Source organism: Helobdella robusta (assembly GCF_000326865.2).
Source record: "Helobdella robusta unplaced genomic scaffold HELROscaffold_86, whole genome shotgun sequence".
In the NCBI taxonomy this organism is placed as follows: domain Eukaryota; kingdom Metazoa; phylum Annelida; class Clitellata; order Rhynchobdellida; family Glossiphoniidae; genus Helobdella; species Helobdella robusta.
In genome coordinates this window covers 363,068-377,190 of record NW_008705495.1, presented here as the reverse complement: position 1 = coordinate 377,190, position 14,123 = coordinate 363,068, and the positions used below count along the sequence as shown (strand labels likewise).

General features: G+C 35.0%; 1 protein-coding gene across 1 annotated transcript; it reads right to left on the bottom strand.

The window, feature by feature from the left end:
• Nucleotides 1-5,035: 5,035 nt before the first annotated feature.
• HELRODRAFT_90604 (hypothetical protein) lies at nucleotides 5,036-8,291 on the bottom strand (the record flags this gene model as incomplete). The annotated part of the gene is made up of 5 exons (XM_009032663.1): nucleotides 5,036-5,329; nucleotides 6,650-6,829; nucleotides 7,045-7,184; nucleotides 7,641-7,766; nucleotides 8,096-8,291. Coding segments are annotated over 5 exons (936 nt in total), but the record flags the coding sequence as incomplete, so codon positions are not given.
• Between the last annotated feature and the right edge of the window lie 5,832 nt (nucleotides 8,292-14,123).

Genomic DNA, 14,123 nt, shown 5'->3' with positions numbered 1-14,123 from the left:
GCTGCGGTCTTGATTTTTGATTGGTTGGTGGAAAAGGGGTACGTTCGTTTGACTTTTGTATAATTGGTTATCACAGAAATTTGAAAATTTGAAAATTTAATTCTGGTGAATTTAAACTTTTTTTTTAAATCTATCAAATCGAATAAACTTTTTCAATTAAATCAACTTTTCTAACTTAATTTAATTTAATTAAATTTCAATTTTTAACAAAAATTTATAACAACTACCGAACCTTTTTGGTGATTATCTGAATCCAACATATCTAATTTGTGAGTGGATAGATCCAAATAGATGGGCGATATACGTTCTGATTAAGTTGTATCACTTAGTCCGTAAGATTTTCAAATTTTCAATACTGTATCAACTTCCTTTCATAATGACTCATTTAGCGATGGTCGGATTTGTGTGTAGAATAATATGTCAGATCGATTTAATCAAATTTGCCAGATTGAGTTTTGCTGGTTATTGATGATGATGTTATGAAAGGCCAACAGGTTAATTTTTGTAGAATTTGTACGTATATTCTATATAAATAAATTTTTAACAAGTTAATTTAATTAAATTTCTAATTTTATTATTAAATTTCTAATTTTATTATTTATTTTCACAAATTATGAAAACAACTTGAAAATATCTCGCAAGAAAATAATTTCGATGAACAACATGACACAAAAATTTGTTCGAAGTTCTTGATAATCCGAAAAAATGTTATTCACACACGACATGGAAGATGTACTAGAGGTATTAAAACGTTTGTACTTGTATCTTTTATGTTTGCAATTGTATCTAATGGTACGTAATTGTATCTAATGGTTGTTCGTTTGTGTGTTTGTTTGTTTTTATATATGCTAAGTTGTGTATTTGTATGTCTATGATAGTATTTTTGTGTTTTGTATTCAGTATAAGTTTGTATTTTGAGTCATAGGTTTGTATTTGTATTTGCATTTAATGTTTGTATATCAATTATTTGTTTGTATGTTTGTTTTTTGTATATTTAATTTGTTTTGTATTTATATTATTTGTATACATGTTTATGTCTGCGTTTTACATTTTTAATTTGTAATATACTATCTCCATGTGTTTGTATTATGTTTCAACGAATCTTCAGATAAATTTATACGCAAATAACTGTTCATGCCATGACCAACTGTGTTTTACCACCATTCTACTAAATTAAAAAAAAAAATTTTAAACATTTTTAATAATAAATTATATTTATAAGGTAAGAAGCTTTGAAGATGATTGATGCATTGAAATAGAATGATGGCTTCAAAGGCCTATATATATATACACATACATAACATATACACATACAACATATATAGTATATATAATATTTTGCATACAATATATACACATACATACATACGTTTTGTTTGTATGTTTATGTAACGACTTATAAACATATGAAAATAAAGTGTTTATATGTAAGTGTATGTATAAAACTACATGCAAACAACATGGAATATGATACCTTACACGTGATACAATATCAACATAGCTTGTGTATCTTTTTCCTCAAAGAAAAACTCACCAATATACAAATGATGACGTCAATTAAGTACTAAACGTCGAGAGTTCATTGGCTGTCGAGCTCTAATCTGATTGGTTGGCTCTTTGTTTACATTAGCTCGTCGTCTAATGAGAATCGCTCATTTGGTTTTGACTCCTCCTCTACATTTTTTTCTCTCAGTAACACACACGTGTATATGGAAACTGCGAATGATGAATAGACACACATGTGTTTATGTCTACACACATTGTTTACTTGTATACACACACACGCGTAGGTGTTTTTACATGTGATGTGTAATGAATGTACGTATGCAAACTCGTTTGCACCATCAGAATATTTTTTAACCTCATTCAAATAGTTTTGGAAAATTTATTTTTTTCTTCTTGACGACCTTGCAATTGTCGAATTCGTCTTAAAATTTTGATTTTGGGTGCATGTAGAATTAAAACCACATCATTTCATTGAATGCATGTACATTTTACGTAAATGAAAATTTACAATAATAATAATTTTATCATTATTGCTCATAATAATTTATTATTATAATTAATATTAAAGTTTATAACAAACATTATTATAAGTTTATAATTATGCACAATATGTTCGTTATCGTATGCGTTCTGATATATATCTAATAGGTTTTTTTCATTCAAAATACTAAACAAATGAAGCGATTTTACAATGTACAGTGTTGTATCGCAACAAACTAGGCAACAACATCGTAACATTTGGTGAAGTTTACCCTACTGCAGCCGATTACAAGTTTGTTGAATAAAAACATACAGATGTAATGTTGTGGTCAGTGGACGACTTGATGTTGTGGTCAGTGGCACGACTTGATGTTGTGGTCAGTGAAGTCGTAATGTTGTGGTCAGTGAAGTCGTAATGTTGTGGTCAGTGACGTCGTAATGTTGTGGTCAGTGAAGTCGTAATGTTGTGGTCAGTGGCGACTTGATGGTCTGGTCAGTAACGTTGTAAACCTGTGGTCAGTGGCGAGATAATGCTTCATTCCCAACTTCAGTTCAGGAAAACGGATTCATATTTTGTCCATTAAAATCTGCTCACGATGATTCGAATTGTAAATTATCATTAGTTAAATGTTATGATTGTGTTGTTAATCATGGATTCAATGCATTTATGTGTTCTTAAGAAATTCCTTCCAAATCTGCTTGCGATAAACATTTTCAAATGAATCAAACTTTATGAATCAAACTGAATTTATGCATTCATTTATGGATGAATGCATAAATTCATTCACATTCATTCATTCAATTCACATAAATTTTTAATTCATCCAAACTTTGAATTCGTTGGACAGTTCAACATCGTACACAATGTTACGGATTCATTTTGTTGATAAGTTAATAGAACGAACAAGTTGAACAGATGATGGAACGAAGGAACAAGTGAACAAATTAATTAAGAACAAAACATAAACAAACATATGATGAACGAACACATGAACGAACACATGAACGAACAAAGGAAGTAATGAAAAAACGAACAAAAGAACAAACAAATGAATAAACGAACAAATGAACGACTAAATGAATAAACAAAAAAATGTATGTATGAAAAATTAATGAAAAATGAATGAACAAGCGAACGAACGAATGAACGGACGAACGAACGAACGATGGAAAACAAACAGGTTACGGTGGTAGCGAGTGAATGTAAACAAATTGCCAGGAGGGTTGTGTTGTTGTTTGTTACACATGATAAGAACATTTGATTAGTAGACCTATGCTCGTCTGACTTCGTGTTTGTATTTGTATGCTTGCGTACTTATGTTTGTGTCTGAATGTATACTGTTTGTATGTTTGTGTTTGTATACTTGTGTATGCATGTTTGGTTGATTGTATATTTGTGTTTGCATGTTTGTGTTTGTATGTTTGTGCTGGATGATGGTTCTTTTAAGGAGACAAATTTTAATAAAGCTTCAATTGTTCACATTAACCTAACTCATGCTCTAATGGTGCTTATAAAATGTTTATAATTTCTACAATTTCACCCAAAATTTATTCACCTTTTCATTCAATGGTGAAGATGATGACGATGACTTTGAAGAACTGAATAGCCAGAAAAAATAATACTTACTCAGAGATACATTACTCAAATTTGACCTGGCTATGCGTCCAGTGGTAGATCCAGAATTTGGCGATGGGTGTGAGGGAAAGGATTTTACAGTTCTGAAGCTGATGAATTTTTATTCCTGCAAATTCCCGACACAATTTCCGTTTATTCCCATTTATTTCCGTTTCGGTGTTGGATGGTATTCAAAATTCTCAAATTAATTACCATTTTTGGGCTGATTTCCGCTTATTCTATCACGGAATCCTGAATTTTTTTTTGATCCTAGTTTGGCGTGGGAATGCGATCCGGAATTATTCTCCTAGATCCGTCACTGCACTCTTATTCGGCTCATGGTAACGACGGTGCAATGGTGATTGACTATAGAGAAGTAGCAGGAGAAACCAGAAACCTGTCTGCCATCTATGGATGTATTTTTATTTATGAATGAAAATGGAAAAAACTGTTTAATTTTACGTGTTTTTATTAAAAAATTTAGTTTGAACTACATTATAGTAAAATAAAATTAGAAGTAAATTAAAATTTGAAGTATAATTAAATTAAAATTAAATTTACAAATTCTCATCGTGTGCTCTTACTGACTTTTATTCATTATAGTCACCATCATCGTCATCATCGTCGTCATAATTATTATTATTCTTCTTTTTGTTGGTTCTGTTGATATTGTTATTAATTTTTTTAAATTAATTTTCTCACCACCAGGGTTTTATAACCCAGTCACTAACTTACACAGGAAAAATGGAAGATTCTTCAACGCTTTTTATTAAATTCCAAAATTTTTTTCAAAAATTGACTAAAAAATAAATAGACAAATGTTAAAAAAAGTCTTCATCATGCAATTTGAGATCATCTTCATTGAAGTTTTTTGTGAAAAATCGTGATTGCATATACTGCGTGTTGTACGTTAAAATATTTTCAAAACAGTTTCTATCGTGAAAGATAAAATGCATAGTAATTTAACCAAAGTAGATGAAAACCAACATTTACTAGAGCCTAAACACATACCAGTACGATTTCTAAACAACCAAATCGGAAAATTAACAATGTTTCTTAAGTTACTAATAACAAAAATAATTCAAAGTTGAACACATCTACTGCCATCTATGTGCAATTTATGAGAAATATTATTTGTCAGATCTAGTTAGAAATTCAACAGTCTAGGAAAATAATAAAATATTACATAAATGCATTAATTGAAAGTGTAAAGACACACATACAAAATTTAAATATACACAAACAAACACACGCACACACATTCACACATTGAAACAAAACAAGAGCAGGAGTTAAAGAGTTGAATGTACCGCAAAATATTTCATCGCATCCATCGTAGGTTACTCACCTGACCCACTTATTGACCGACATACTGACCCATATAGTGACCCAGATACTGACCAATTAGAATACTGACTCACATCCTGACCTGACCTACTTACACCTGTAAAGTTCAACCCTTCTTTTGCACTCCTGGCACTCCACCCTGCAGCACCAGTGAAACTTGCAGTGGCACTTCTCAACGAGAGTGACCTCACCGACAACAACGTAACCTCGGCCGCAGCACAAAACCTTGCAGCTGTCTGTCGTCGCTGTCTTGTCGTTCGAACAGAGTCTGCCACTCGTGCCCAGCGAACCCCGCGAGAGGTCAAGGTCACAGTAGCTGGGGCTTGCGTGGGTAAAGAGGAGGTCTGTCTCGTTGAAGCTGTGTGGCTGCTGCTGCTGTGGCTGTTGGTGGTTGTTGTGGTGACTTTGATGTCGGCTCTGTTTCGGCGTCAAATTATTAAAGTATTGATCGTTGCGGTAGTTGTGGATGTTGTTGGGATGCTGGTTGAATTGTTGCAGGCGCGTGTTGTCGATGTACCTTTCTTGTTGAATGACTTTTTTAAATTGTTGCGGTTGACGTTGTTTGTTGCGGACGACTGGTGGCTGGTTGACGATCTGGTAGCCGTTGGAGTTGGACTGGTACTTCTTGTTCCGGTTGAAGTTGTTGTAGTTGTTGCTGCTGTAGTTGTTGTCGTAGTAGTAAGATTGACTGTCGAAATTCTTGATGCGGTGGTTTTTCTGCTTGTGATAGAGCATCCTGTCAACCATTTCATCATTCTCGAAGTCGTTCACACCAGCATCATTTTCGCCATCATCGTCAAAGTTGTAGCTGCTGTAATCACGGTTTTCATGCATATCTCTATCATTGTGATTGTTTCCATAAAATCTGTTGATGTTTTTGATGTTGCTGTTGTGTTTGTTGCTGTTGAGTGGTTGGCTGTTGCGTTTGCTGTAGTAAGTCCAATCGTAGTTTCTTTTATTTCGCTGTGGCTGTCGCTTTTGATGTTGTCGTCGTTGTGGTGGCTGACGTTGCGGCTGACGTTTTGGCTGATGTTGTTGTTGTTGTGGTTGTTGTTGCCATACATTCTGCTGTTTTCTGCGCTTTCTTTTGAGTAGGGACTGTTGGTTTTTATGCTGCATGTTGTGTTGCTGTTGTAACTTTTGTGGTTTCGATTTTGCTTTGATTCTCAAATTATTTTGAGTAGAGCTTGGTGAAGAGCCCATGACATCGTTGTCGTTGTTTTTATTATCGTTATTGTTGTTGTTGTTGTTGTTTTTGATGTTGTTGTTGTTGATGTTGTTGTTGCTGCTGCTGCTGTTATGTAAAGAGGCGATATCAGAAACGACAATTGTGGATGAAATTAAATTTGTGGCTAGTGTAGTAGCTACAGTATTCACGCTGTTGGTGTTTGTGTCGTCGGCGTCGTTGTTTAGTATGTTTAGGCCAGTTGAAGTTACATTCTCAACGCCATCAACAACAACACTTGGACGATGGTAATCCTTTGTTGAGGTGGCCCTATCATTTGTTCTTGATTCGTCAACAATGGCCTTTGTGCTGCTCATGTTTATTTGATTGTCGTTGTTGAAATTATTATTGCTCTCTTCGTTGTTGTTGTTGAAGTTTATGATTCTATTGTTGTTATTATTTTTGTTATTTTTTCTTTTTTTATTCTTTCCATCGTCAGCGCCATTTTTCTTCCCTCTCTTCCCGCCACTCACGACGGCGAAATCCATTTGACTTCCGGCTTTCTTCAGTTTGACCATCTTCGAATTATCGTAGTTTATTTTTAATCTTTTGCTGACGTCATCGAAAGGGGGCAGGGTCTTCCAGCAGGTCTTCATCTCGCAGGCCCCTGAAACCCCGTGACATCTGCAGTGCGTCCGCATACTCAACTCAACTGTCTAATAATAACAATAATAATAATAATAATAATAATAATAATAATAATAATAATCATAATAATAACAATAATAATAATAATAATAACTTATCATTATAATTTCCCTCTCTCTTCCTCTCTCTCTCTCTCTCTCTCTCCATTCGTTCTTCTTTCTTTCCTTCTTTACAACACTTTCAACAAACCCATCCACAAACACATCACCCTTCAAAACCAAACCTTGCGTCCGGCATTATTATTATGCAAATTAAGCAGAGCCCTGCTCGGGTGACTCATCCCCACTAGCTCCTCCCTCACGTCAATCAAACTTCTGGCGAATGCCTTCCCGTACGCTACGTTGTCCGAGCACCCTGACCACTCTGCGGTTGTTTAAAAAATGTTGATGAATATTTATGAGGGAACCTTTAAATAGAAAATAAAATTAATAATTTAGTTAAAGGTTAAAAGATTAATCTCTCTCTCTCTCTCTTTTACGCTTGCTTCAGAGGTCTCAACGACAAACACACACAGCGTATATGAATGCGCGTGCAAACCACGCATCATACACATTGCATATGATAGGCGGGGATCTCTGTATATTCAAACCCAGTCACATCAGCAACAAGACCAGGCGCCTTTAACCATTGAGCCATCAGTAGCTTAGTGTCAAATTAAAGTTTCATCATGATAAAAAATGTTATTTAGCACAAAGAGTAAATAATTTATTTGTGAAACAACATTAGCTACATTTTAATAATGTTAATTTCACCCCATTAAGTTCTGCTAATTAATTCATGTATTAATAATTTAATTTATTCATATATTCATGGCCCCACCTTCCTGTCCGGTTAGCGTTCGATCGCAGCCACAGTTTTTGAGCCGACCGCTGCTACAGGCCTTCGTGACTTTGTGAGTGACTCCGGCGGACAAGATGGCGTAGAGGAAGGCAGTTTCGCGGGTGCCTGCATTGGGATGGAGAACAAATCTTTCCAAAAGTAGGATTTATTCCTAATTTAAGATGATTCAAATGGGTATATATGGTAAAAGGTAAGGTTAGATATATATAGAGATTGGTTGAAATGCTTCGTATTCCTTTGGTACAACTCAAATGTTGATCAGAATGTTGTTAGCAATGTAAATTGATAAAATTACAAATTGACAAAATTAATCAACGTTGAATAATCAATCAATCAATCTAAAAATCAATCAATCAATCAAAAATAAATCAAACCTTTTTTGACAAGCGCCGAGAATGGCGACTCAACTTCCGCATTCGCCCCCACAACATCACCAGCCTCTACAACACGTCCGCCACTGTTCACACTTTCCAATCCACCCGAGCAATTCCACCTCTCCCCCTCAAACTCCGCCCTGCAGGCCTGGATACTTTCCACCACACCCTCAAGCACGTAATTCATTAACTCCAGACTCCGCCCACAAATCTGCTGCTGCTCCTTTGTGAATCCCACAAGGAATTGACAGTCCTCTGAAGTTTTCAGGATTTGTTTGGGGGGTAGGTGCAGCTCATTGGGGTTTTGCAGGAGGTAGGTGAAGTGGGGCTGTGCTTGTGGGGAAGAGGAGGTGTTGTTGGGGTTCTGGTGTTTTGATGGATGTGATGCTGATGAGGAGGATGAGGATGAAGATGGTGACGAGAATGATGGCGACGATGGCGATGATGGCCGCACGAGTTTCACGTCCGCCAGAGTTCTGCCATGGAGTGGAAAATATTTTGGGGTGTTTGTGAGTGTATGTGTGTTTGTGTGATTGTTTCTGTGTGTGTGTTTGTTTGTTTGTGTTCGTAATTTAGAAATATCTGTATGCCTCTTTCGACTGGTGTTTGTACGTGAGTCTACAAGTTGCCTGCCTGCCAATATGAACGCTCTTGTTATGACTCAAAAGTTCAAATAAATTGTGAAAATGGTTTTATGTTTAAAACGCCCTGCTTATCAGAGGTAAAATGAGATACATTGTTTGGACGTGTGTGTGTGTGTGTGTGTGTGTGTGTGTGTGTGTGTGTGTGTGTGTGTGTTAATGTGGACCTTACCGTGTTGATTGACCGCAAAATGAATCAGCAGATAACCAAGTAAAATGATACATAGAGTAAAACGTAATGGATGCATGGCTGAATACATGTGTACTAAAAGCATGTTGGTTTGTATGTTTTTGTGTTTGTATGCATGTTTATGTGTTTGTTGTGTTGCTTGCATTCATATGTTTCTATTGGTGTGTATACATGTTTGTTTGTATGTGTGTGTTAAGACGGGTCTTTTGGGCTTATGTGTGTTTTTGTATGTTTGTTTTGTATGTTTGTATATTTGTGTTCATTAGTTTTTATAGATGTGTGTTTATGTTTTTCATATTTGTATACATGTATGTATCTATCTATTGCTATGTTTATGATAGTGTTTGTATGCCTGTGTATGATAGTGTTTATGTGTTTGTATGTATGCATGTCTGTGTTTGTATGCATGCATGTTTGTGTTTGTAGGTATGGGTTGTATATTTTATTTATATAATATATTTTTATCATAAAAATATCAGACCAAAGTTCATTAAATAAACGTCAGATTCTAACTTATTTAACACCACAATTCATCATCACATCCACCTTGTACAAAGAATAATGCATGTACAGTAAGTCATAGCATGAATTAGTGTTACAAACACACACACACACACACACACACACACACGCACGCACACAAACAAAAAAATAGCTAATTCATTTAAAGGTATTTCCAGTAGCCTTATTTTTTTTTCATCTTCACGTTTTAACTTCTCTAAAGTGATTTTAAAGAAGATTTGATGAATGTGGGAGTAGGAAGAAAATGAAGATGACGACGATGAAGATAATGGTGGTAGTTGTGATGGTGATGACGATGATGGTGGTGAAGAAGGTGGTGGTGATGATGATGAGGACGACGACGATGAAGAAGATAAAGACGATGATGAAAGGTTGTCGAGCCGAACGGAAACATTTTAAGAGGCTTGAAATTGATTGTTTGGATGCAGAAAAACAAAAAAAATAAAACTTGTGGGATTTATGTTTAAACACCCACACACACACATTCACACACACTCATACACACACGCAACACTCATGCACATATATCCACACACACACAGACACACACACACACACACACACACACACAGACATACAAACACCTATGTATACGCATAAAAGTAAATTCAAATCTGACGTGCTAACGCAGATATGGACAAACATGTGAACATGCAAACATACAGACAAGCAACTAATTAGAAACTGATAAACTAAGAAAGAGACATACATACAAACAGACAAACATCCAAATAAACATACATACAAACATACAAACAAACATACAAACAAACAAACACTCATACAGACCACAATTTTTCATCAAACATCAATCAGCCGATCAACATTGGCTATCTTGGCAGGTTTTATTATTAACAACCAACAATCCCAATCCTGATACATACATACAAACATACATACATACATACATACATACATACATACATACATACATACATACATACATACAAACATACATACATACATACATACATACATACATACATACATACATACATACATACATACATACATACATACATACATACATACATACATACATACATACATACATACATACATACATACATACATACATACATACATACATACAACTGAATGCCGACATGTGCAATTAACGACAAATCAAAGTGTTAATCCATTTGTTACTTGATGTTTGACGGTTCAGTGTCACTCATCATGTTTTGGTTTTAACATACATACATACATACATACATGTTGTTGATGTTGTTGTTGTGGTTGTTATTGTTGTTGTTGATGTTGTTGTTGATGTTGAATTTGTTGTTGTAGTCATTTTTTTTCAAATTTAAAAATATCACTTCGGACCAATCAAAACATTTCGTTTATTTATAAGAAGGAGATCATCAGTGATGATGATTAATACAATGTTGTCTGGTCTGACCGGGTGATGATGATGACGACGACGATGATGATGATGATGGTGGTGGTGAGGATGAAAATGAAAAAGATGAGAATGATGAAGATGACGACGATGATAACGATGATGACACGTAATCTAAAATGTATCTAAAATGTAAAATGTATCTAAACTTAACTTTGTACAGACACACATGTAAAAAATAAATAAATAAATAAAAATATACAGATAAATTAATAAGCACAGAACAAATAGTTATAAAAACCAGATAAGACTGTTATTAATTTACAACATTTTTTTCAAATTTAAATTCACGAAGATTGATTGGTTATAGCGAAAATATCTTTCTCAACAGCTGTTAAGGTACGTACGAGATATCAAATATTTCATCGCTGCAGAATCTTCAAATACATCATTGTATCTTTAAATATATCATCACTGTATCTTTAAATATATTATCAGTGTATCTTTAAATATAACATCAGTGTATTTATGTGTGTGTGCATGTATGTATGTACAAATGTATGTATGTATGCGTGTGTGTGTGATGTGTTTGAGTGTGTTGTGTGTGTGTGTGTTGTGTGTGTGTGTGTGTGTGTGTACATCCAGAGATGGTTGGATGTTTGTTACTGAACAAACAATTTGCCTCGCTCTGAAATCACCTCCTTTCATACTGAAAAATTGTATAGGCGTGCCAGACAGTTCCCATTATAACACACCACAATTTGAGTTATACCGACGAGCCAAGTAAGTCGCTAAGCCGAGTCTGGGAGTGTTGAGTAATGGGAAGCCTTAAGTTCACACGAGCTCGTCTGTTAACTATTTAAAGTAACATTCCTTTTTCTTCCTACATAACCATACCCAGTAAGAAAGACGCTTGCTCGACTCTATGTTCTCCTATGTTCTTCATACAACTCGATCGTCTTTTACCTGCCAAACCCAAAACCTTCAAAAAGCTGTACAGTGAACAACCAGAAACACCTCTTGCACCGACTTCAACTGCGTACAACAAACACCTCAACCCATGTTGTTCTATCTCACTAACAAGCTCTTCATACTTGGCTGTTTTTAAAGCCTGACTTGCAGCTATATTAGCCTCATACGGTACAGTCAGTTTGACTAAAATAACAGTGACTGCTGCTACCGACTGTACCACAACGTCGGGTCTCGCTCCTGTATCCTTTATGAACGATGGGTTGTCCCTCAGGCCCTCCAAATCTGCCATGATCATCCAATTTTTGCCGTTATCAAAAATACTTCTTTGGCTGTAAACCTCATTTCTAGTGGCTTGATCCAACTCACCGTCTTTTAGGAAACGGATTTGTTTTAGTTTACACGGTGGCCTTGAAGTTGCCTCGTCACAAACATTGGAAATGAGTTTCACTAGTGCTTTCAATACTTTCTTGTGCCTCCACGTATAACCTCCATGACTGAGTGCGTACCTGCAAGAAGCCAATACGTGGGCCACTGCTTCAATTTCTCCACCTGCTTCCATTTCTCCACTTGCTACTTTTCATCAAGCAAGATTTGCTCCTGATTGTACCTGATCATATATGGCTTTTTTTAATAAACGCCAATCTTAATGTATGTATGTGAGTGTATGTGTGTGTATGTATTGATATGTATGTATGTACGTGCATATGTATGTACGTATATGTATGTATGTACGTACGTTTGTATGTATGTATGTGATGGTATTGTAGAGGTATTTTGCATTTTATTTTATCTACATAACTTTCGAACTCCATTACAATGGATGACGTCATGACATGATGTTTACATAGCTTCCTGTTTACATAGAAACGTCAAAACAAAGAAATTAAACTATATCGTACGTCCTTAAACAAATGTTGCTGAAATAATAATGGGTGGGAGTTTTGATGATGATGATGACGACGACGACGACGATGATGATGATATTGGTGGCGATAGTCTTGATAATGTTGACGATGATGATAATGATCTTATCGTGATGATGATGATGATGTTACCGGTGACAATGTGGATTCGCGACGTGTGCGTGCGTGTGTATATATATATATATATATATATATATATATATATATATATATATGTGTGTGTGTGTGTGTGTGTGTATTATTCTGGAAAAAATTATTATTCATTTAGAAAATGCATCCTACCTGTGAAAGAAAAATTCAGAATTCGCCATCTGTCTATCTGACAGCATTTTTTGTATTTTTTATTCCTTTAACTGCGATTTATCATTCTTTCAATCAATCAATCAGCCTAACAATCAATCATTCAATCAACCTAACGATCAATCAATCAATCATTTAATTATTATATTATCAACTCATTGCCAAACATTTGTCATGTTTTTAAACGGTTCAGTGCTAATCAATCAATTTCTTTGAAAGTCAATCAGTCAATCAAATATGACCAATCGATCGATCAATCAATCAATCAAATTAAATTTATTTTAAAAAGTTATTTGAGTAATCTTTCAACCAGCCAACCAACCGACCAACCAGCTAACCAACCAACTAACCAACCAACTAACCAACCAACTAACCATCCAACCAACCAACCAACCAACCAACTAACCAACCAACCAACCAACTAACCAACCAGCCAGCCAAACAACCAACTAACCAACCACACAACTAATTAACCAACAACCTACTAAACAACCGATCAATCAATCAGGCAACTGACAATGCACGTATTTTTTACCAAATTCATTCAATCCATCAATCAATCACCATCAGTCAATATGAAAAAATCAATCATTCAATTTGCCAACAACGGAAGTTTTCTATGTTAACTGCTTCGGATTTCAAATGTATATGTGTACACACACACACGCACAAACACACACACACAAAAACACACACACACAAACATACACAAACACACACACACAAAAACACACACACACAAACAAACACACATTTTCTTTAAAAACATCTACAAGTGTGCGTATATGTGTGTAATTTTTTATCACAAATTGACAAAGGATTTTCATAGAATAGTGATACCAACAGATTTCGTTTTGGAGATTTCTATGGAATAATCTCTGATTGATTGATTGATTGATTGATTGATTGATTGATTGATTGATTGATTGATTGATTGATTGATTGATTGATTGATTGATTGATTGATTGATTGATTGATTGATTGATTGATTGATTGATTGATTGATAAGCTAAAGACGACGAGACATAACGAAATGACAAAAGTAAAAAAATAACGAAATTAAATCATAACATTTAAATAGACTTTTGAACGAAGGGCCGGATGTACGAATGCAATTTCATGTGCACTCGTATACAATTTTGCACACACCACACGCACACAACTGCTCCTGATATCATCAAAAAGTAAATAAAGGGA